This window comes from Leuciscus leuciscus (assembly GCF_965113295.1).
Source record: "Leuciscus leuciscus genome assembly, chromosome: 12".
Classification (NCBI taxonomy): domain Eukaryota; kingdom Metazoa; phylum Chordata; class Actinopteri; order Cypriniformes; family Leuciscidae; genus Leuciscus; species Leuciscus leuciscus.
In genome coordinates this window covers 27,050,733-27,076,697 of record NC_138736.1, presented here as the reverse complement: position 1 = coordinate 27,076,697, position 25,965 = coordinate 27,050,733, and the positions used below count along the sequence as shown (strand labels likewise).

Sequence of the window (25,965 nt, the reverse complement as noted above, 5' to 3'; positions counted from 1 at the left end):
TAGATAGATAGATAGATAGATAGATAGATAGATAGATAGATAGATAGATAGACTATCACGCCCTACAGTGTGGTAATCTTTTCCCCTCGTTTCTGTGGTTCATGGACAGTTACATGTAACTCAGCAATGACATCTACTGTTGAAAGTATTTGAAGAGTACACCGGTTTAGCAGGTCAAACAGAAGAGGGAGTAGCAGTATGTTTTGACATCTACGTAAAACACTAGTTTTGTATAATATAATATATATTTTATAATATAATATATATTTTGTATAATATAATATATATAAAAATAATGGATAAAACTCCCCAGTTGACTTTTTTTTTTTATCCAAGAGCGAAATGGGTTAGGAAGCGACAAAAGCATGTTTGCTTGTGATTGGCTCTTTAAATGAACGACAACAGAAATGGCCCAATCAGAGCTTGTTGCGATGGTAATTCCGTCGCATGTGAGTGGGATTTGATGAATTATGCAAATTTGAGCAGTTGTTCCCCTCTTCGGATGAGAGGCTCGATTCAGGATAGTCGGGGACTTTTATTGTTCTTTTAATAAGATAAAAAGTTTATTTTTTGTCGTTCGCTACAGAATAGATGAGATGATAATGACTCCTTGTGTTTTGATACATTAGAGGAAGGCACTATCTCCGCATTAGGATGTTATAGGTCCGGAAATTATGAGAAGCCGGTAGTGTGTAAGTGCAGCGAACAGTTTCGCCGGTCGGGGCTGCTCTTTGTCTGACACAGAGAGTAGTCAACGCGTGCTCTTTTGTTTAGGATTTTGTCTTTGTGTAACTGCAAACGGGCGATCTTTGTTCTCGTTCAGGCCTCCCGAGGTTGAAATATTTGTTTTGAAACATGCATCATATGAAGAAATATTTCACCGAGGGACTCATTCAGTTTACGATTCTGCTTAGTTTGATAGGTGTTCGCGTGGATGTCGACACTTATTTTAGCGGCTACTTTTCGCCGTTGATAGAAACGGACGGAGGGCCGAGCTCGGCTTTTATACAGACCCCTTTTCACCACTATCGGGACACCGCGGCGGGCCATCAAGTGCATCCAAAATGTCCCGAGCTGGACTATTTTTTCACCAGCCGCAGGCTGCTGAATGAAGTGCGTGCGCTCGGGTCCCCGGCCCGCTTCCCCACGCGTGTCAGCGCATGGTTGGTGCACCTGGTGCCTGATGACGGTTCCGATGTCAGTGAGCCACACGACCTGTCAGGGGATCCTGATGACGAGGACGTAAATACCGAAAATCACCGGGAAGAGTCTGATCACAGGACCGGAGAGGGCTTCGGACGGTCAGTATCTCAGGACTGCACCGTTTCAAGGCCTTGCTGTGCAGCTGGCGAACTTTCCAAAGAGGTAACAATGCAGTGCCATATAACACCCTTTCCATACTTAAGAGTTATATTATGTTGTTTTCTCCTCACTGGGTACACAGGAGCAGCATGTGAACAGCTCTAAGTATTTGTTTGTTTGTATTTTGCTGAGTTAGCCTGTTAGCTTCATGGCAAGTGGTGCTTTTGCACTCGTGAGCATCTAACGTTAGGCGAAAGCGAAACAATAAGTGACATATCCTATCCATAAGCAAAGTAAACCAGTTTAATGTTACATATTAAATGTTGTTAAATATATGGTCAAATTAGATCGACTTGTTTGAATTGATCTGTACTGATCTTTATGCTATGATTGTGTGTATTTACGTATTTTTTCATCAGCAAATTTACTGCAAATTTTTGTGAGGAAATAAAGTCGTGTTTACGATTTATCTGTTAACTTATTAGTTTAAATGTCAGTTACTATGGTAACTAAATGTACAGGTGCGTCAGGCAAACGTCACATTTAAACCATATGTTTAAACGTCAAGTATGTAAACAACTTTTTTTTGTCAAAGTACAGTGTTATAAAATTAATACTAAACGAAATTCCCTTCTTTTTTTCAGTTTTTTTAATGGATAAATCGTTTGTTTTATAATAGAGTATTCTGAGAGAAGAGTGGTAAATTACCATTTGGTCCAGCCCAAACCTGCTCTTTCTGTTCGTTGTTACTTGATCATGTCTTGACAGAGTTCAGCCTAGTTTCTGAAATCCGTTAATTAACGTGTTCTCCCTAGAGCACTGTTTAAACCGTGCATGTTATGCAAATATTTCTTCCTTTTAATTAACTACCACAGGTGCAGGTAAAATTCATAAAGTTCTTTGAATAAAATTAATCTATTGAATGAGTTGCAGAGAAATAAATTGGTCCTAAACAGGTGCACCATAGTTTATGGAGTATCTCTTGGAAGTACTCTTGAATTTAACTGTTTAATCAACATTTTTTTAAAGAAGAACATTTTAAGCCTTTATTTTGACAACACAATTTCTTTCTTTCCAGGAAACTTTACTGAAGCAAGAGAATGAGGAGGAGGACGAGAAAGACGAGAGAGGGCAGGAGGAAACCAGCCCTGCTTCACTGAACCAGCTGACTCAAAGCTCAGCATTAGAGCAGGAGGTAAACAAACACTAACTTTTCTACCTGTCTTACAGGAAGGGTGTGTTTATCAGGTTCAATGTAAAACTACCGTATAACTTTTTTTTGTTTCAAAATGAATACAATTCAAATGAGTCAATACATCAATCCTTCTTCCAAAACATGTTTTTGTCTTACCCTGATTCACTATGGTAAACCTATTATAAGCGTTTATATTTTAGACCCGACAGGATGGTTTTCATAAGTCACACATCTGTGCTTTTCTCGTCATATCTGTAAATAGAGAACAGTTGCTCAGGCTACTTTGAAGCATGTATGGTGTGGGAGTGGCATAGGTTAGTTGTCACAACGAGCGAGAAAGGTTGACATGGAGCAGCTAAGTCGAGAACCTCCGAGGAATCACCCGTTAAAAACAAACGCAAAACAGAGGAGTGTCTGCCGGCAAAAAGAGAATGCGACAGAGCTTGTAATAAAACAAGATTGAACATTGGCTTGGCTTTTTAGAGATAGAGAGAATTGAGGGATTTGAAATGTTGTAAAAGTGATGCGGAGATGTCATTTTTATTACTCAACAGGCGAGTAAGGTATTATATTAATCTATTAATGGGTATAGTGTGTAGTAGGGATGCACCGATCCACATTTTTTCACTTCCGATCCGATCCCGATACCTGAATTTGGATATCGGCCGATACCGATACTATTCCGATACCAGAGCTGTGTTTGCTTTAATATTATTATTATCATTATTGTTTATTTTATATGATGCTGAAATAAACTCCTCTCAACAGGCAAGTATGATATGTAGGCCTACATATTTATGCATGTATGGTAAGTATAAGGTCAGAAAAGGAAGTCAGAAAAACAGTAAATCCTGTTAACAGGAAAAATCCCATTCTGAAAACAAATATGCAACTGTAGGTCATGTCAATATTTATTACATTCCCAAAATGTCAAATACTTGAGTCTTGAAATATAAGAAAAGTGCAAGTGTAAACATCTTACACACACACACACACACACACACACTATCTAAAGGGTGATCCTCGCTCCGATGCTGTAACTCTCTCGATGAATGCTCGATCAACATCAGCCATGTGCAAACAGACAAGCGGATTTCGCCTCAGACGCGCGTCAATTTCGCTTCAAACTTTTGCTTTTTACGAGCGTCAATTTCGCTCTGGGCGCGCGAATGGATTCAAAATATTCAAGCGTCCAACTAGACGCGGCAGACGCGAATTTGACGCGCTATTCGCGTTTGGTGTGAACGCACAGTAACGTGGTGCTTTTTTAAATGTTTGATTGCATTCGTTGTGTTGTACGACGCGAGGGAGCTTCAACGAGCTCTGAATTACGGCTTTGCAAACATTGCATTTTGCTGTCTTGCTCTGCGGTGTTTCCAGTGTGAAGAATTTCCACACAGCGGCCGCAAACTGCGGAATGGATTTCCTGAGCGGTGGCGTGTCTCATAACTCTGTGTCTCATTGAGCCGCGCCTCCGTTCAGGAAATCCATTCCGCAGTTTGCAGCCAGCTAGCAGACTAGCCGGCGGGAATCACTTTTGGAGTCATTTCAGCAGACAACGTTAAAGCGCAGACATGACTCAAGGATATCGGATATCTCCGCAGGTTGGATCGGGAAAATCCGATACGTGAATTACGCTGGTATCGGTCCCGATACCGATACTGGATCGGATCGGCCCCATCCCTAGTGTGTAGTTATAACCACTAAAGGGCCAAAAGTTATGGAAGCTTGTTTTCCGCCACAGAATACAACAATTTAGAAGATAATTGTGACTTTTTATCTCACAATTCTGTCTTTTCCTCACAATTGTGCGTTAACATATCGCGCAGTTTATATCTCGCAATTTTGACTTCTTTTCTCAGAATTGTTAGACATAAACTTGCAATAGTGAGTTATAAAGTCTGATCTGAAAAAAGTTCTCAGAATTGCGAGTTTATATCTCACACTTCTGACTTTATAGCTTGCAATTGACCGTTCGCAAAGACCTGTCCTCTTTAGTTATTGTTGCTATATCAGACAAGCCACACATCATGTTCTCACGCATTGAAAAATACACCGTGGAGCAGAGAGGAAATTGACAACACGCTGACAGACAAGACAGAGCAGGTTACTTTTGGTTTCCGTTTTGTGACTCTTTAATGTGTCGTGACAGATCGCTGTAGCACCTCTCCTCCTCGATCATCTCTTCCTCCTAATAAACATGAATGAACATCAGAAGGAATGTTGTTTCAACTACGGAAAGTCAATCTACTAATGCCCTGTCCAAATACACATTCTTTGCACTTGACCATTTGTCTACTTGCATGGTGTATTTCCTGTATTTGGCCCAAGTGTTCAGGTTGACTACAAGTGTGTAGAACTTTTGATTACCCGATGGGACACAATTATAGTGTTGCAAAAAATACAAGTGTTTACAGAGCTTTTTCATTTTCATTACTTTGCATTGTCAATATTCGCTATGTAACTAACAGAAGGCACCATTTTAAAATTGTGGTGCTTCTAATTAAATGATAAAAAGCAGTTACAAATGTTGTACAAAATTCGCATTCCCTACTTTGCACCAATACAATGTGCAACACTTTGTTTTACTTCCAAATTATTTATAATATCGAATTATTTTAAGTTACAGTGGAATGTTTTCCTTGACATCTCACTATTTCGGGGCACATAATGCATGATGGGATATACTTAAAGGAGAACTTGGTAACTTTTTTAACTTAATAAAACTGTCTAGAAATCATTTGGATGGTTAAACAACCTGTTCTGGTGATATTGGTGACTTTCCCCGCTCCCCCCAGCGTTCCCAGGCGGAAAACCAACCTTGCAACTTGCGCACTGCCGTCCCGGCAAAGTGAAATTGGAAGTCTCGTGAGAACCGAGAACGAGAAGAGAACGAGCGCGAAACACAAATTGCTTTACGGCAATTCGACATAAACACACACGCATGTATGATGTATTACCAGATGACCCACCTCGGTAGACATAGCTCCACACGATACAGTTGGCTTGCTCCGATCAAAACAAACGCACATGAGCAGCGGTAGAGAGGGGGAGGAGGCCGCCGCAAGTGAGTTTTTTACGTCTGTGTTGTGAAATATACGCCCTCCCACAGCTGTAGGGGGAGCTCGTGGGGAAAACATGCGACAACAAAAGGGAAAATCAGCGAAGAAGTGACTAGAGTTCGCTAGAGTTACAGAGTTCTCCTTTAACTCTCCTGACTGCTTTGTCGGGCAAAATGGCGGATCCGGCGGATGGCGGATTATGATTGGTCAGATCACCTGTCAATCGAACTCTTGGTGAAGGGGGGAATTGCGAGTTCATCACGCAATTCTGAGAAAAAACAGATTTTAAACGAGCTTCCATTTTAGTGTACCTTTAAGAAATGATTGCATAATGTTACATAACAGTAATTTAGTTCATATTTTATCAGCTAAATGAATCAATGAATGAGATAAGTTATGTTAGTTATGTTTCTGGTCATGCAACTCCATATTAACTGTTGCTGGTGTGAGATTTTAAATGTTCTCTTCTCTTTCCAGGATTTGCTGGGTAGTACCCTTCCTCCACCTCTTTCTGGGCTTGAGCTTCCTCCCCAGTGGCAGGACTTCCTCTCTGAATTTGATGTAAGTGTGGACGCTCTGTCCTCAATTCAAGATTAAAGGAATGTTCTGGTTCAGTACAAATATATCGACATCAGTTATGGTAGAATGATTGCCACTGAAAATATGACTTATCTCATTTACTTCTAGGTGTGTTACAGTTACTGTAAGCTTAATTTTATTTTATTTTTTATTGGAAATGGCCATTATGCAACCAATGCTGTCAGTAGACACTGAACAATACTCCTAACAAAAAATAGCTAACAATACCAAACCAAAAAAAAAAAAATTCCAACTATGGGCTATATAAATGCTAGATTCTTTTTCTTGTTTGTTGTGCACATTTGCATTGAATAAGAATTTTGAAAATGTTTACATTGACAATATTTTCCTCTTCCATCTACAGGATTTTGACTCTATGGTCCCCCAGCGCATGTCAGATTTAGAAGCCGACCTTCCTAATCCCATCAGCTATGATGTAAGCCTTCAAGATGCCATGGTAACCAGGGGAGATTCAGCTAACTGCAGGCCGGCATCTTCCCGAGCACCCCTCTTCCGTCTGGAATCCACAAACTCTTCTCACTCAGTCCCACCTCAGACCTCAGCAGGGCCAATTCCTTCATCGCTCTTCTGTTTGTCTGGGAACAGCTCTCGTAATGAAACCTCCGCTACGCAGATGGGAGGCTTTCTAGATGAGGCTGTTTTTGAGCACATCAACATGTTGGATCTGGGTAATCTTGGTACGATCGACCCTCAGATGCTGGACGGCATGCAAAGTGAGATGGACACTCCATGGCTGGAGGATTCAGACTCTGGTCTGTCTTTGGAGAGCAGTTCTAGGAGCGCCGCATCCCCGTCTACTTCGTCCGATTCATTTTGCGAGGATGAGGGTGGAGCTACGGGCTATAGCAGTGAAGTGGAGTCTCTTTCTTCAAAAGGCGGCGCTTGTGCAGCTGCTTATCGTGATTGGTCGCCTGTGAACCTTCTTGACAACATCTGGCATGATCATACCTACTCAGCCCCACAGGCTCAAAATTCCACATCGCCTAGCTGGATCACAACTATCAAACAGGAAGTGATGAGCGAAGATGAGTCTGAACCTGAAGAGATAAGTCGCGACGAGCGTCGGGTGCAGGCGTTGGGTCTTCAATTTTCAGCTTTTCAGATTGTCAACATGCCTGTAGAAAACTTCCTGGAGCTGCTGGACAGGCAGAATCTTTCAGGATCAGAAGTCACGCTCTTGCGTGACGTGCGCAGAAGAGGTAAAAACAAGCTCGCCGCTCAGAATTGCCGCAAGAGGAAGTTGGATGCGATCATGGGCCTGCAGGGTGAGGTTGAGGGCCTTGCGGTGCAGCGGGATGCTCTCCTGCGCCAGAGAGCCCACACAGCCAAGGCACTTTCTGCTGCTGCTGAACATTTCGAGGCGCTTTCGAGGACTGTGTTGAGCCACATCCGGGATGAATATGGACATCCTCTGAACCCTGAGAACTACACGCTGCACTGCAGTGCTAACGGACGGGTGATGGTTCAGCCCCGCACAAACACAACGTCAAGGACAATGACTGGTAGCAAGACAGTGAAAAGAAAGAAGGTCAAGAAGCCCTAAGAAACTTTTTTTGAGAGTGTGTGTGTGCATGCGTGTTTGTGTTTACATACAAATATTTTTGTTTTCTGAAAGGTGAGTTTTTATCCTTGAGACAAGATGTTTTGGGGCATTTCTGGCTCTTCTTTGTTCCTAAAAGCCATTCGTAACTCAAGTGGAGGGCAAAAAGAATACTTTAAAAAATACTACACTTACGTTTGGGAGCAGCCTTGTTCGCTTGCTGGAGAGAATGTACTGAAAACACTGGATGTTGTGTATAAGAGTTCGTATAAAGAGTATTTCTAAAGAGCACATAAAAAAAACAAAAAAAACGTAATTTTGCTTTTCTTTAACTGTTCATTTAAATGGCAAGTTATTAAGTAAAGAATGTTTGCAGATGGTCACTGGAGGACCATGTTAAAAAGTGTGCCTCGCTATTTCTTGCTGGATAGAGCTTATAGGGACAGTTCATCCATGAATGAAAATTGTAATTTACTCACTCTCATGTCGGTCCAAACCTGTATTACTTTTCTTTTTCTTTTTTCCCCCCTGCAGAACACAAAAGAAAGTATTTTGAAAAATGTCTGTACAATGAAAGTCAGTCCAATGTTGTTTGTCATTGTCTGTCTTCTTTTGTGTTTCACAAAGCATGCAGGTTTGGAATGACATGAGGGTGAGTTAAAATGTTTGGGTGAACTATCCCTTTAACACAAAGAACCCCACAGCAATGACCCTAATTCAATTTAAACTGTTTGCAAACATTAAATAAAATACAACTTTCATCCAAGAAGACCACTGCAGTCACCTTCACACCTCGATTTATGTTTTTCTCACCACTGAGATAAATAAAACGATACACAGTTAAAATAATGTGATTTTATTCATGACAAACAGGATCCCGCTGCTTAAACTGTTCCTGTATATTACTTTACTGTCAAATTACATTTGCATTTTACATCTATGCACTTGCCTAACAAAAACAATTATAATGCGTTCTAATAGCTTTTTATAAAGGCTTTATACGGTTGGATTGCAGTTATGTTTTCAACTTGGTTTTCCTTTTTATTTTTTGCACACTGTCACATATTAAATATACATATAGAAGTGGTTATCTCTGAAGTGAAGTCAAAGTAAAAAAAAAAATGGAATTAAAAGAAAACGCAATTGACGAGTTTTGGTCTACCTCATTGCACAGTTATAATTTGGAAAAGGCAAGTACTACATCAGCTATTAGTGAATTAGTATAAAAAGAATTCTGGGCCCAAGCAAATGATCCAGTCTTGTTTATTTCCTTTATTTGCAGAGTGGTTTGATTTGTTGTTTGAGTAGAAGCGGTTTCTCTCTCTCTTTCTAGCTCGCTCTCTTTTTATTTCTTCAGTTTTTCTATTTTGTGTGTTTTTGAGCAATTATTTGTATGTATGTGTTTGTAAGGGGTTGGAATACCTTTAACTTTAAACAGGGATATTCAAAATCTGGCTCTTTTATATCTTTTAAAATGAATAAAGGAGGACATTGAAGTTACTGGTGAGTTTATTCTTTTTATTGTATTTTTGTTTTATGGATCCTAGATGCAATGCCGCATTTGATGAAGCAGTGTCAAGCTAAATTCTGTTTTCTAAATTTTAAACTGCACAAATTGTTAATAGTGCACAGTTATGTTGTTGTACTTGATGATGTTTCATGGCATAATGAGACTAAATTCTTGCTCTCTGGGCTGAATGCAAACAACCAAACAACAGGCAACACATGAAACACAATCATCAATATAAAGGTGGTTGCAACATCATGCACTGGTTTTGAATTGTTTTTATATACAAATTAAGGATTTTGAGGAAATGTTGAATTTGTGTTGATGAAAGGAAAAAGTTATTAAATGTGACAAAGGTAAAAATAAAAAAATGTTAATTTAAAAATGTTCAAAATATTGGTCATTTGTTTACATATTGCTATATTGACCCTTTCTTTCATAGTGATTTTAGGTGGCTCTATAACAGATGCTATAGGTCCTTCACAAGTGACAATATACATGCCAACAGTGTTTTTAATGTGCATGTAACTGAATACCACTGATTAGTGGATAATTTTTTTATGGGTGCCAGAACATATTATGATTAAAGACAAAGAAATCGATACAATAGCTATGGGTCATTAAGCCAGGAAATAGTGGCCTGGTTTCAACGGGACTTAGATTAAGCCAGGAGTAGGCCTTAGTTAAATTAGGACTTTTAAGTAGTATAAAAGCAATTTAAGTAGCTTTTATAAACGTGCCTATAAATTCTGGTGTACATTTTGAGACTAAACAATGGCAGTGTGTGTTTCAACATTTAGTTACGATAAAATGGTGGGGGTAGCGCTCGACCGGCCACAATGCTATATAAATATATAAATCCAGAAGTTTTGTAGACAAGACTGTAAATATTTTGTTTGTATATTATAACAACGTGTAAAAAAAAAAAAACAATACACAAACTTTATGTGTACTAATAAACTGTCTGAAGATGATCTCTTTGTCAAGTAGTCTAGGTCAGTTTGATATATTGTTTAGGTCAGATTACAAAACTACAAAAGGTTGGCATTAGTCCCCTTATCTGTTCCAAAAATAATAAATAATGTTAATGAATTAATTGACTTGCAGTATTCCAAATGAGTAAAACAAACAAACAACAAAAGATGCATTATTACTGACATCATCGCTCTTTGAAGATAGTCACAGGAATGTCCATAGTGGGAATGGGATGTCTTCCATATAGAATCTCTTTAAGTGTGACAATTTTGCAGATTCAAGATCACATCTGAAGTGCATTATACATTTTAAATATACTTTCAGACTGTTAGCACTCAGTTATTTAAATCAAGGAATTCAATCATTGCAATCAGTCTTTCATCAAATAATATGTGTGCTGTTCACATGTTCTGGATGTAAAACTTGGATAGCCTACAACAATGAACAGATTAAGAGTATGGCCTACTTTTAATTTTCTGAGTGTGTGGAACTTAAAGTTGATATCCAATGATATAATGTACTTCACAATGTACTGAACTATTATTTTAAATGATTTGAAATCACGGTTGCCCCGCCTTCTGAAAAAAACCTCATTGGACACACGTGACCGGTCGTAGGCGTGGCTTTACGTCCTCACGCACGATTCGGGCTGGCCTTCGTCGAGCCTCAGTCGATTTCTCTTCTGTTGATTTATAGTGTACCAAGAGAGTAAAAGTTTTTAAAGTTTGTGCCTCGTTATAGTGCGAAACATTTTCGCTGCAGTAATTTGCAGGTCGAGAAGCCTAAAGATTTGTAAATCACATCTTGATCCTTTTCCATTGTGAGGGTGAGTTTTCGCGCGCATGCATCTCGTGCTGCTCCATTGTAGTTTGCTGTTAGAATGCTGCAGCCTCGTTTGTTGCAATACGTTTTTTCTTAAATCTGTTTTAGTGTCTTTAATTGTTTCAGTTTGCATGGATGTAACATACTTACTGTTATATAACACACACATAATTTATTACACTGTTTTTGTTGGTTTGTTTGTGTATTTTTTCAACTAGCGATTAAGCTAACTGGCTATCTAAAACCAGCGCGTGTTTCAGCGAATATCTAGTAAGCAACGATTTCGTGAAACAGCAAGACATTATTTCGGACAGCACGGTTATTTAGAAATAATAGTGTTAATAATTATAAATAAACCTAAAAAGTAGTTTAAACTGCGCTCGTGCCTCTGGCCTGTTCATGCGTGCGTAGGTAACGTTAGCACGCATACTAGCACATATAAAAGGTAGCTGCTACCGTAGTCTATACCACATAACTAACGTTATTTAGTTTGAACGTTAATCGTAAAGGCTTCGGTGGATTCTTAAGATCATAGACCATTTACGAACGGACTTGAACTAATCTTTCAGTAAATGTGTAAACAATAGCCATTTTAGCATTATTGTGCAAGTCATAAATAAGGCAACTATTTTTTTTAAAGGAACATGCCTTTTAAATCATTTAAGTTTTATTTCATTTTTAAATCGCTAATCAGGTTCCTGATTCTGAGTCTTTTGTACGTTTTAGGTCGACATGGGTAAGAAGCAGGGAAGCAAATCAAAGAAAGATGTTCAAGAGGTGGAGGAGTTTGTGGTAGAGAAGGTGATGGACCAGCGAGTGGTCAATGGAAAAGTAGAGTTTTTCCTCAAGTGGAAAGGCTTCACAGAGTGAGTATTTTTTTTTATATATATTTTTGAATCCTTCTTTAAAGTTCATTTGATTTCTTGCAGGTATAATGATAATGAGGAATGATTGTTTGGGATTTTTCTTAATAAATTCTGCTGCATGTGATGAGAGTAACAAGATATGCTAATGTTTTCTTCAGTGCTGACAATACCTGGGAGCCTGAAGAAAATTTAGATTGTCCTGAACTGATCTCTGCGTACCTGGAGGCTCAGAAAGGAGTGGTGGAGAAACCAGAAGCTGTGAAAAGAAAATCCTCCACTGATGAACCAGAAACAGAGGAGAGCAAGGCAAAGAGAAAGAAGGAAATGGTAAGATTGTGTGTTGGTCATCAATTTATTAGTTTGTCCCTTGAAGGCTCTAATCTAGCAGGTTATCTAGATTTTAACATTGGTTCTTATTGCTAAAACTGATGTTTTGCTGCAGTCTGACAAGCCAAGAGGGTTTGCAAGAAACCTTGAGCCAGAGAGGATCATTGGAGCGACTGACAGCAGTGGGGAGCTCATGTTCCTCATGAAGTGGTAAGAAACTCACATAGTTATCAATTTTAATTGACTGGATATGAGACCATAACCTTAAATAAAATGGACATTTCCTCATCTTTAAGTTGCTCCAACCTGTATTTTTTCTGTGGAACACAATTTCTTTTTAAAAACATAATTCTCCTCCCTCCCAATCACACCTTTGTGTTCCACAGAAGGAAGTCATACAGGTTTGGAACAACATAAAGAGATGACAAGTGTTTTCCCTTTTAGATGAATCACTTTAATATTCTTCTAAAGGCCTGTAGGGGGCAGCAAAGCCTTTCTAAGTCACAATAGAATTGCTTATGTTCAACACTGTACCTCCTACTCTAATTTTCATGTTACGGGGTTTGTTTTATATTATAGCACTCTAACCAGAGATCTGTTTTGTGTTCACAGGAAGGACTCTGATGAGGCGGACTTGGTGCCTGCACGAGAGGCCAACACCCGTTGCCCACAGATAGTCATTGCCTTTTATGAGGAAAGACTAACTTGGCATTCCTGTCCTGAGGATGAGCAGCAGTAGCACCCCAAATCTAATTAAACCATACGTTAGTGTCTTCCACCTGTACAGTATTAGCAGAAGTGTTAATAGTCTGACGGTGGAGGAATTTTAAATGTATTGAGATTTGGCTGGAAGCTATGTGCATGACTGTAGTGAACCAATGAAAGTATGTGCAAATGAGATGAGTGTTTTTAAAAGTTGCTATATAGGATGCTTTAACTGTTTCTTTGAACTAAGTGTCACAGCAGTGCTGTTCATCTGTAATGCACCGGCTTGTGTTTTTTTCTCTACTCATCTCATACTTTCTATTCATGTTCATAGTTTCTTTTGGTTGTCATTATTGTAGTAGTTTTTCTTTTAATTATTGTTTACATGAATAATGGAAGTGTTTATGTAAATGTTTGTGTAAATATTTCTTCTTTTTTAGTTCAATAAAGGTTTATATGCCTGCTTTTAATCTGCTTGCATGATGTGTCTTGAATATCCAAAGCAGATGTTTTGTTGGATATTTGACTAAAAAGCCTTTACTATCTGCCTCAAAACATGGTTATTTGAGGGGGAGGGGGTGTTGGCTGTTAGCATGCAAAGTGCTTTTTTTGGGGTGTGCTATAGTGAACTGTTTTCCACCTCATGTCAACTGACCAGAGTACAAGTGCCACAGCTGTCTTGTGCCTGTTTTGCAGTTCAAATCTCTTTTGCAGTAATAATGGATTTTAAAGCTACACCATGTAACTATGCTGAGTAGTCCAGTACCTCCGTGACTCGTCATACACATACACACAGAGAAGTAGTTCTGGCTACAATGTCCTTCCACAAGTTGCATGCAGTTTTGTTTAACCGCTAGAGCGCCAAAAGTTACATAGTGTACCTTTTAAATAGAGCGCCTTACCAACTGGTAATTAAAAATGAGGAAGAGTGTTTTTTCCATTCTTATTTCACAATGCATTTGCTTCCACTCTGGGTAGTCTCTAATGTATTAGATTTTGTTTTTAGCAAAAAAGTTAATCTGAGTGTGAGTTTGTATTAGTGTGGCACTTTCATTTGAATAGTCTCCAACAGAATTGTGGGTTGCCTTTTTTTTTTTTTTATGATGTCTGTTTGCCTTTCCTGTTTGTGTAGGCTATTTTGTGATCTGTTCAGAGCTAAAATACTTCTCATCCACAGTCATTTGAGAATTTAGGAAGTAGATAAAAAAAAATTCCACATTTTGTAATCAGACCAACGAATGACTTATACATTTTTAATTGCACAATTTAGTTGAGTCATAAATTTTCCAGAGTCAAAATCATTAAATTTCTCCTCGTTAATCTTTCAGAGATTTCTCTCCTAAAACTTCTGAGCGCCAATCACACAACTCAGAAATTGCTTTTCAAGACATAAGCTGGAATCTGTTAGATATTTATTCTGTGTATCTAAAATACACAGAGGCGGTCTGTTAACCATGGAAAAAGCAATGTGACCAATAATGTCATTACAGTTCCTGACCTCATTGCTTTCTTGCCGTCAGGGTCAGAGTTCACGACTTCATGTTCTTCTCACTTTATCAGACGTGAGATGCAGATGGTGCCTCTTTCTATTTGTAAACTCATCAAATACAGGTGTACATCAGGGAGATATGCCTAAAAAATGAATAGGCCAATCTGTAATCTGAATTGTGATATGTTATTAATTTGAGAAAAAGAAACAAACGAGAGAAGGGAAAAGTGCTGCCTGAGGTCTGTAACCTCACTGCCTACTAACAGGATTATGACCACAGAAGAGACATTTATTAGCCTTCCATTTGCTCAGCTGGTTGCAGGTCTCATGACAAAGATTAGCGGTATAGAGATGGACTTTGAGTTCTGAGGCTTTTTCCTCTCAAGAACCTGTTTTTGTAATGTCATCCTGAAAACACACTTTACAGTCATAATAAAAAAATAAAAAACTGCACACTGGTTGGCTCATGTGTATACTGGCTACTTAAAGAATAATCCCTATATTATATAACACCTTGACAGACAGTCTGGAATGTCTCTGTAACAAGGGAACAATCCAATATCTGTATATCCTTATGGTCACAAGTACTTCAAGTACACAAGTACAAAATCCTTTTGGGTGTTGTGGTTGAGATGTCTCAAAGTGGTGGACTGCATTATGACACAGTGTTTGGTATTGATAGGTAAAAGTCCAGCTTCCCACCCTACTGGACCTTTGAGTGAGTTATCAATATAAAACAACATAATTAGTTATATTTTGGAGATCCATTCAATTAACAATAATCAGGCGATTTGAACACCCCTGCAGAGCTGAAAATGCTTCTGTGAAAAATTACATTGGGGAAACAGATTGTTGGGTGGGGAATGTCAAAACAACAGAGAACTCAAGTTACACAATTTTTGTATGTACATTTTGACTCGCACTCCACCCGATGGGGCTGCCCATGTGTCCCTTCCTCATATTTAAGTCAGAAAACAGTGATGTAAGCTGGGCCTGCTGAGTGTGTTAAGGTAATGCTGCAAATTAGTTATTTCCCAGACAGGGTAAGAAAAGTACAATTTAAAAATTAAAGAAGCAGGATTTACATTTCCACAAGTGATTCAAGTATACATAATTATTAATGAAAGTGGAAGGGAAGTCTCTCTTTTTTTTCTTTTTCTTTTTTTTCTTCTTTCCCCCCCCCTTTTTTTTTTTTTTCCTTAGCTGAAGAATAACTGACTGTGATAGACTATGTCAACAAATGAACCAGAGAATTCTGGAGAGCAGCAGAGCAGTCAGCTCTTACCAGAGAGGAATATTGCAAGTAGCCAACCACTGAAAACCAGTCACGCACTTCAGCACATGGAGGATCAAGACAAGGACCAAGACAATGGAAGGTAAAAACTATAATGTTAAATATGAAAGTGTTTGTATATGAACTAAATGAAATATGCTAAATATAATAAATGTAGTCTATAAATATATATATATATAAAAACAGAACCTCAAAACTTCCTAGCTGTTTTAAATCCCCGATACTGCCCACTACATCCGTAAATGTGCTATTGTTTTAGAGTAACATTTTATGGTAATCGATTCTAGCATTCTATCAGATAATCTGCAATTTGCTGAAGCCTGGATTTTAAATAGAAAAGATAATAATAATAACAATAAACATTTATTTGTAAGGCCCTTTTCATACATGAAATGCAAAAGACTTCACAAGCATAAAAACAAATATTGGCAATACAATTTCACACATTATCAATATAGGCTATACAGATATTCAAAAACAACTATAAAAGGTTCACAAGGTAAAATAAAGACACAAAACAAACTTTTACACAATATCAAATACTCATTAGCAACTTTAAAAAGTTTGTCTTATGCCTTTTAACAACATGAACACTGTAAAAAATGATCGTGATTTTAACGGTCAAAGACTGTAAAAATGCTACAGTGAAAAACTGTTAAATGGTTAAGAGAAAGTTTCCTTATACGGTAAACAACTGTGATAGATCTAACGGTACATTTAATGTAATTTTACTGTAAAATACTGTTAAATTTACAGTTTTTGGAAGTGAAAAAGAACAAGTCATTGTATAATTTACAGTGAAAAAGCGTAAATTGACGTTCCCACAATTCCCTGCGTGACACTTCACATTTGATGTATTTTTGTTGAAATAACTATGTTTCTTCATAGTTTTCTTAGTTTTTTCTAATCAGTTATGTACATTAGGGTTTTATGTTACATTTAATGTTTTTAAATTAATGCTTATGGCATTTCTAAAATTTCAGGTGTGTTACCATGATGGTGTTTAGTGTTTGTATGAATGACACTGTGCAGCTTCTTTATATTATTATTAATTAGTTTGTGAAGCGCTGTTTGTGATGATCTGAAATTCATCATGTGACTTTCATCTCCACTGTGATTGGTGGTTGTCAGTGTGTTAGTATGGTATAAAACAGATATAAATTCATCAATAGGTCAATAAATTAACATTACATCATATAATTAAATAGGGTTTATTACTGTAAATGTAAGTAAAGTCTGTAAAATCTAAAATGTTGCTACCGTATTTTTGACGGTAAAGTTCTGGCAACCACAGCTGCCGATATTTTACAGTAAATTTAACAGATTTTTTTTTTTACAGTGAATGCTAGAAGCCTCTTGCGTTTAATTTAATAAACAATTCCACATTTTTGGAGCATAGTAGCTAAAAGAAGCGCCACTGTATCACTTAAGATTTGCTGTATAATGTGTCAAAAGACCAGCACTAGGCCTACTCTTAAACTACAATTTGGAACATATCTTGACAGACAGTCAGTAATATATTAAGTTGACAAATTATGCAGTTTTTATAAACTAATAAAAGAACCTTAAAATCAATCCTTTGGTGAACTGGCAACCAATGTAATTCCATTGGTGTAATATGCTCTCTCATTTTTATTTTCATTAGTACTCTGGCTGCTACATTCTGTATCAATTTTAGCTTAGCTATACAAACCAAATGGAGCATGTAGAATGAAAAATAAAAGTGGCCCAAGAATTGATCCTTGGGGAGCACCATATAATATTTCATGTCTTTGGTATACAGTCACCATATTGACTAAGAAGTTCCTTTCTGTACATTACATTAATATGCATACTGAAAATATATGCAATTAGGAAACAAATATTTGTGTACATAATAGTAAAGACCTAAACTCCTCGTAAAAAAAAAAACATTTGATGTTTATTTTGTAAGACTTAAAATAAATGTTTTGTTTAGCAAAATAGCAGCTGTTCTGCTTGTTTTGGACACTTTCATATTTCAACAATTAAGATGTTGAAAATGAGTCATTGATGCCAAATGAAAATGTCAGGTCTTGTGCACTTATCACAGTAAAGAGAGATGCTGATATAGTTGTCATATGTCAGTCACAGTTCACATTGCGGTGACTGTCATGTGACTTGGCTTCTGACATTTAGTTAGATTTGAATAATGAAACTGAAATGATAAAAAGAGACATTCTCCTTACAATATTTATTTATTTATTTATTACGGGCTATTTTTGCTTCTATACCAGACTATTTAATATTTCTACATGTAAATGACCTCTACTATGATTGTCTATGATTGACTTTGCATGTGAACCAATAACGGTTATGGGTTGTGGTTTTACTGTCAGGTCCCATTTAGTTTGCAGTGTTCCAGTCTCTTTGCAAGGTCTGCATTACATTGTCACAGGTTAACAAAACAATATGCACAAAAATCAGGTCAGACTGATCAGGGACACGGGTGAAAAAAAAATAAATAAAACTATAGCCATTTGTGTCTAATGCTGAGATCTCCAGAAGGATATCCCATGGGCAGAACATCACAATGATTTCTCCCGCATCTATACCAACTGGAATTATTTGCTTCATTGGATGTTTGGGATGATGTCATAAAATGGAAATATGGAAATATGTTAAATCATAACCATGATGATTTCTAAATGATTCATTTTTGTGTAACTTTGTTCCAGTTATAGGTTCTGGGTGTATTAGGGAGGGAGCTTATCATTGTGAATGTTCAGCATGTCTGTATGATCTTTTCAAAAAAAGCATTTAAAACCTGTTTTTTCAAGATATGGATTAACAAATGATGAGCTGGTTCCATGGAACAGTTTTCGAATATAATTTTGCTAGAACTTTTCTTTTCTTTTTTTATTGAGCAGTTGGCATTGTCAGTGTAAAACTTTGGGTAATTTGTTAATTTACATTTACATTTACATTTATTCATTTAGCTGACGCTTTTATCCAAAGCGACTTACAATTGCTATATTTACAATACAACATTTACAATTTAACAACAAAGTCAAGTTAAAAATAGATTAAAAACAGCTGTTATATTTATAAAGAGGTCTCTATAGGCTTAGAGTAGCCTACCAGAAATAAATATTGAACTTATTCTGAAAATTTTCCAAATCAATACCAACGCACATATTTTGTACATTTGTTTATTGATTATTATAATAATAATAATTATTGTTATTATCATATTTTATTTGGTGTAATAATAACGGTGAAGCACCTGCTGATTTACACTTACAATAAACTTAAGTGACGAGAAGTATTTTCAGTGTTGAGAGCCGCGCATGCGCATGTCAAAGTCTAAGTCCGGAAAAAAACTTTCATTTCTCTTGGATTACCCACACGCGTCGCGAACTTGTTGCCATTAATCACATTAGTTTCTAAGGAGCACCTGGAGAGCGGCGGAAGAGTTACAAAACACCAAGGCATAAAACACGACAGAAAAGGTGAGAATAACAAATTAATGTAGCCTAGGCTATCTCATTTTATGACGTGAACTTATAAATAAACTTATAGGCTTTACTATAATGAATGTTAACGAAACAGTAGAGTAGAGAAAGTAGGCTACCGCTGAACTGTAACCGTTCAGCGAGATTTTCTAACAGAACATTACCGCAGCATATGGTTCTTTTTCCACACTGTAGTAAAACATTTTTTTATGTTTTTATTATTGAATGCCACCTCTTTTGATTTCTTTTCTTCAAAAAATCTTTCGATTTTGTTAAAACTATTCTTTTATCTTTTTTTGCTGTACATTGAACATATAGCCGTTCGTTTTAAGTGGTTTATTTCTAAGTGGTCACAATGTATAAATCTGTTGTGCTTAGGGTCACTTGCTGTCTGCTGGCCAGTTAGTCTGGGATTCCTAGAGTACTACTAGAGGAACTAAAGAGTAATCATAGTGAAAATCATAACAATTATTTTGAGTATCAATGAAAGTCACAGATCGCATGTTTGTTTGGACTAATGCTAATGAGACTTCCATTTTAGGATGCACAAAATAAGGAAAAGTGGTCTGCTTTATGATTCACATAGACGATTCTCTCTTACTCAGCATGCCATTAGGCTACTAAGCATGCACAGCAAAACCTGATTTCATTGAAAGAGTTGAAATGAATATGGGTTTGCTGTTCGATACGATTGATTTATTGTTTTAATGTCTGACATTACCCCATTCCTCACTGGGACTTGCTGCCCTGCTCAGTAGAAAAGTTAGCATTGCTGCTTAACCATTTCAGTGAAAGTGTTTTATTTTCACATTGATTTATATCAGGTCGATCAAAATGGTTTTTCATCATTTTGATTAAGCTCTTGAATCGCAGTTATAACACTGTAAAACTTGTTAGTTGTTATTTTTAGACCATTTCCTATTTTCTCTAGTCTTAGTCCAAGAGAAACAAAACAATCCCAACACTCAAAACCAGTCTCTTTCTATTTCCAGTCAAATCTCTGAGATGGAAAATGAAAGCCTTGTGAAGAAGGTCAGTGTCTTGTTTTTCTTTACATTTCATGTTCATCTGTTTTTTTAATTTTTATTATTATTATAATTTTTTTTAAATGAAACCACAACTTTCAAAAAGAGTCATTTGAAATTAGTCTCATCTTGTGATTGGTGTTCTGATGTTCAAAATTATATTCAAATATAAATTAAGTCTACTCAAATGGATTATTTTGTTTTGCTAAAATTAAATGTTTGCAGCATTTAACTAGTAACTTTTTATCCCAATGCCCTTTTAGATCAATGTTGACTTGATCATTGTATGAGAGAAAAAAAATGAAACCCTCTTTGGTGGAAAGTTTTTTATTACACTTTGTAACTGAACTGCAATTGTATCACGCCTTTGTCTGGAATTTTTCAAGAGGAAACTGGCAGCACATAATTTCATTGGCAATAGTTTACTTTTGTTTATCAAATGACTTTTCACAACCTTGCAATACTATAAAGACTAGTTTTCATTAAAATTATTTATATTTTGGGATATGTTTATTCAAAAATAATAACTTTAATGCATATCTCTAAGATTAGATGCAACATGGGTTATGCGCAACAAACTTCTGTATTCTTCCATTGTCTTTAGTGTGCTTTGTTAAATATAGAGCTGTTTTACTCAAGATGCCTTCAAAGGAGCGAGCAAAGATGAGCATAAACAATGTTCATCACATATGGACATTGATATCTAAAATATTTTTTTCTTCTCTTCTCACTAACATTCAGATATTAAAATTGAATAAAATGCCAACAGTAAAAATAACTAGCTAGGTTAGCTGATTTCAATAAAGTCCATTGATATCGCCATCAGTTCATACTGCTGTTAACACTTTCTCTGACAAGCGGAAACGATGAGACCTGTTTTTCTGTTTGTTCATGTGACGTTTGGCATAAAGCCTATTCATATGGCTTGTATATATTGGCTACAGGAAATTGTTCTGTTTTGCCAGTAAGTTCCTCTAAAAACCCTTTGAAATGTCTAAGAGGGTATTTTTGGGAAGTGTTCTGTTTGACCTCAAATGGGTTTGTCGGCTGTGATACAACAAATTGTGTTGATTTGAGAAATTCCAATTGCACATTACAAATAAATTCCAAATACCCTTTCAAAACTCCAGTTAGTGTGAAAGGTGAATGAAAGGGCAGTCTGAAGCAAAACTTATCTTAAAATGGAGTAAAACTGTAACTCATAATGGGAAAAAGTACAAGCACACTTTCTGCTGTGCTGAGTCACTTCCTTGTTCAATTTGAAACATTTCAGTGATCATAAACGCCTAACACTGACTGTTTCTCTTGTTGCAGGAGTTTATAAGTGTATGGGTACGAGATCCTCAGGTACACAAGGAGGATTTCTGGCACACGTACATCAACTATGAGATCTGTCTTCATGTGAGTGCAGTACCCACGTGTTTACATTGCACTGTTGTTACTGGGAAATGTTATTAATCAGACTTTATTTTCTAATGGATATTTGGCTTGCCATCTGTGTATATATTTTTTTCCATCGCCACACGTTTACCAATGTGAACATTAGTTTCAATATATTCTTCTTGATTATAGACCAATAGTATGTGTTTCCGAAAGAAGACCTCTTGTGTGAGGAGGAGGTATAGTGAGTTTGTTTGGCTGCGGCAGAAACTGCAGAACAACGCACTGCTCATGTGAGTACATTTGAGGATATCATACTCAGGGCAATACAAAATTATATTTTTATTTAAAAGAAAAAAGTAATGCAGAAAAAAACAAACAATACTGCATTGGCATTTGGTCTTATTAGGGGTCTTATAGGCCCCGTTTACACCTAGTATTAAGATGCGTTTTCGTCAATTCGATCACAAGCGTTCGAACTGCCACAAAAGACCACCCACTGACCTAGTGCGTAAACATTATGGGAAGCGCGTTATCCAAATGGGATTTAAACTTTGTCGGCTGAAGACCCAAGTTTGGTTTGAAGACAAACTTACCAAGCACATTGTTCTCTCACCATTCCTGATTTCTAACGCACACTCACAGCATTCGGCGGCATCTTGTGGCTATCAGCAGAAACGAAAGCTGCTGCAGAAAAGGCAAAATACAGCTAAAGGTTTTAGAAAAACACAAAAGCTCTAGGAAAAAGAATACATTGACAACAGAATAATCAATAATTAATATTTTTTACTGATTCTCTCCTGCTTTTTGCATGTGTTCATAATTTCTTTTCATGATTTGGCACGTTTCATTGCGTTATCACAAATAAAAAACAATTGACTCCAAGCACAACTGAGCAGTATGCTTACAAAATCTTTAACACATTTTTAATAATATTTGGAAAAAGGATGAAGATGATAATTTTCCTAGGCTAGAACACTTTTTGCCACTACTGTATGGCAGTTCATTGACTTTCCAACTGATCTTCAAACCATGTGGCAAAAGCAAGTCACTTTATTAGGATTGCAATCTTTCCTGGAGTTGTTGGAGCCGTTGATAGAACTCATGTTCACCTCGTGCTCGAACTATAAATTAAGAGACGTATATCAATAGAAAAGGATTCAGTAGCATCAACACTAATTTGTTATTTTCCGCAATACAAATCCATTAAAAAAAAATGTCAGTGTCTTAATTGATTTTATTATAATTACGTTACATGATTGGTGTCATGCTGCTGTGACTTAACCCTTGCAGGCTCACTATTGGATGATTTAAAGTCCCTCTGTAGTCAATAATTTTATCCCTTAAAACTCACCTTTGATCACTAAAATGGCATATTTAAAAAAAAAAAGTTATCCCTGTGAAATTGTTGTATTCATGCCTTAAATGCAACTCTACACCCTTGCTTCATTTAGAATATGCAAATTAGCCCCGCCTTCACTCACTCATACCGGCTCTGCAAGTAGATGTATCAGAATGCTAATGTGCTTTATGTCGGACACATAACAGTAATTCATATGATTAGCCTTTTGCTTGACTACGTTATAAAAGTTAATAATGTTTTGCTAATGTTACACAAACTATGTTCCCGTTCACCATCTCAGAGTCTGCCTTCTAAAACTCAGCGTCCTTAGATTCCACTGCTTCGCAGCATAGTAATAATGATGATATGCTAAATCCTGTCAGCATGTTGACGGGATTGGTTACAAGGTAGTTTGTGATGCAAGGAACACCGCGATTTCAAACCGCGTCTTTTTTCACTGCAGTTTTAAGGAGAAAATTCTCAGCAATGGTGTTGACTTATGAATTTGCACATGATTTGTCTTAAAGCATATTAAAAACACCACATTAACATATAAACAACATTTAAAACACCACAGGGGGTCTTTGAAAGTTGAGGGCAGCCATTTTTGAGGGCAGAGTCTTAGACTTTGCTGAAAGTTGATTTTTCCCTCATCTAGTTACCTCTACTTGTGATCCGATCGACCAAAACGCATCTTAATACCAGGTGTAAACATGGCCATAAAGTCACTGTATAAATTTGTTTAAGGATATGAGTGTAATCTCTCCCTTTCTTTGCAATATGTCTTTTGTTTCTGTAGAGAGTTACCTAAACTTCCTCCATGGAATCCTTTCTTTAATCTCAATAATGACAGCCAGATCACTCAACGGATGCAGGGGCTGCAACAGTTTCTTGAGGCGTGAGTTTCTTCTGGCACTCCTTGACACTGTGTCTCCTTTTTTGGTCATGATTTATGATTAACTTGATAAAAATTAATTTGAAAAATAATTCTAGACTTTCAGCAATTAATACATTCTATTCTAGATTAGACATGAAGGAAATGCAGTATTTTTGCCATCTATAGAAAAATACAGGTATAGAAATTAATATAGATAGTAATGCAGTGTTTCATTGTATAGCATTATTGTTGTTTTATTGGAAACCTTTTTATTCTTTTCTCTTTTTAATATTTATTCTATGTCAAAATTAACAGTTAAGCCACTTAATATTTTGCACTTCTTTAAATAGAAGTTTTTTAAATAGAATTTCAATCCTCATCACCAATTTCTCAAACTCATTATACTCCATGTAGTTTTATTTAATTGTTTGTGTTTATAGAGTTCTACAGACACCATTACTGCTGTCAGACAGTCGACTGCACCTGTTCTTGCAGTCACAACTGAGCATTGCAAAAATGGACGCTTGTGCACACGGACTGACACATTACACTGTTGCACAGGCAATCCAGCGATGTATCGGTGATGCACGTTTCCCTGTGGAGGAACCGCATCAAGAAGAAGACAGCAAAACATGCTGCGACTCAGACTGTGACAGGTGTGCGCCTCTGTCTCATAAGTATCATAAACCCAGTGTTACTTAGATATGTAAATTGCTTAAACGAGACAGATTTGGTATTTTAAATGTTTTATTCATCAATGAATCATGCCCATGGTAGAACTTGGTAGATGTTGAGAAAAAGAGACATTTGGCCATTAATAAATAAAAGGGGCATTTAAATATGTAGATTGATTAAATTTATGCATGTATTGCATTTAATACATCTGTACAAATATTGTGATGCACAACATGAATATTCCTGTCTGATTGACTTTGTGTGGCAATTGATTTCTTTTTGCAGTACAACATCCTCTGGCTTGGGCAATAGTATAGGACCTGTTGAAGAAGACTCTTCCCATAACGAGAGCTTTGCCCATGAATTTCAAGCCACGACCCCTGAGGCAGAACTCTTTAGCAGCCTGTCTTCATCTCCTAGCAACCCGCAGCATGTGCACCCTTGAAGTGCACTCAGTTATGTGAACTCAAGAGATGTGCACATACATATACTCTGTCAAAGAGAGCCCCTGTTGCTGCTTACAGCCTCCAGAGTTCTATCTGGATGGATAAGTGAAAAAAGTTTTTTTATTACATGTTGTGTTTGTCCATGCTGTTTTTTATTTTATTTTTTATGTATAAAATATCTTTTTATTTCATTTCCTAATATTAGTTGGCTTCATATTAAATCATCCTCCTTAACTAAAGTGCTGACATGGAAATAAAACAACAACAACAATTAGAGTAAAGTAGACGGGAGTGAATTACAGTATGACTTGGCATCATTCCTGTTTTTCTTGATGCTGTCATTCAGGTGCGTTTAATGTGTGCCTGACAAAGAAGCTTTTTAAAATCTCTCTTCAGCATTTTCTTCTGTACAGATGTGCTTTTGTTTAACAGATTTTAAAATAATATCAGTAAGTTGAATAATATCATTTATTACTTTAAATGTTTCTTAAAAAATCTTATATTGACATTGCTGAAAATGAGTGTTGAAGAATGTAAATGTGTGACGGAAGTGTTATAAGTACTTTTTTTTTATTGTGATGTGGTGTATATTCAGCATTAAATGAATAAATGTTTGGTTTTTTTAAATCCTAGTTGTGAATGGAATTTATGAAATGCCTAGAGATAACGTATTATCTAAATAAAACAAACACTAAATACGTTTTCAAATAGAGAAAGAGACTAGTTTCTGCCTGTTGTTCACATGACATGAGCCATTCAAATGATATTAAATGCATTTCATTTGTTAAGCCAACATGATCATAAGATTGATCATTATAGGATAAAGAGCATCATCATACGGGCAACATATTAATATTGCGAAGGTCATTGGTGCATAAGAACTGGATGCAACAAGCTTAACTTTCCTCTAACATGGACTACTTGTTTGAAAGATTAAGGGTGCACTGTTAGACTTTTCAAGGGTTTTTTACAGTAACTTACTGGCAACACTGTTGCCAGTAAGTTACTGTAATTAAGAGTTACAGTACCAAACCGTATTTCAGTTTTGTGTAATACAGTGCAT

At 36.7% G+C, this 25,965-nt stretch overlaps 2 protein-coding genes across 4 annotated transcripts; both read left to right on the top strand.

The window, feature by feature from the left end:
- The first annotated feature begins 488 nt into the window (after positions 1–488).
- nfe2l3 (nfe2 like bZIP transcription factor 3) lies at positions 489–13,371 on the top strand. The gene is made up of 9 exons (XM_082185561.1): positions 489–1,365; positions 2,381–2,497; positions 6,037–6,120; positions 6,503–7,695; positions 10,457–10,475; positions 11,730–11,869; positions 12,028–12,196; positions 12,312–12,406; positions 12,809–13,371. Exons 1-9 carry the CDS (start codon positions 856–858, stop codon positions 12,933–12,935), a joined length of 2,454 nt encoding a protein of 817 aa, XP_082041687.1. The 5' UTR covers positions 489–855; the 3' UTR covers positions 12,936–13,371.
- A 2,054-nt stretch (positions 13,372–15,425) lies between these two features.
- On the top strand, positions 15,426–25,529 carry snx10a (sorting nexin 10a). 3 transcript variants are annotated; one of them, XM_082187178.1, is made up of 8 exons: positions 15,657–15,766; positions 19,086–19,154; positions 20,150–20,189; positions 21,497–21,583; positions 21,755–21,855; positions 23,704–23,802; positions 24,222–24,437; positions 24,742–25,529. In XM_082187178.1, the coding sequence occupies exons 3-8, from the start codon at positions 20,163–20,165 to the stop codon at positions 24,899–24,901; spliced, it is 690 nt and encodes a 229-aa protein (XP_082043304.1). In that variant the 5' UTR covers positions 15,657–15,766; positions 19,086–19,154; positions 20,150–20,162; the 3' UTR covers positions 24,902–25,529. The 3 variants fall into 3 exon arrangements, with proteins under 3 accessions (XP_082043302.1, XP_082043304.1, XP_082043303.1); XM_082187176.1 differs by lacking the exon at positions 19,086–19,154 and having other exon boundaries at positions 15,426–15,766; XM_082187177.1 differs by lacking the exon at positions 15,657–15,766 and having other exon boundaries at positions 18,893–19,154.
- The last annotated feature ends 436 nt before the right edge of the window (positions 25,530–25,965 follow it).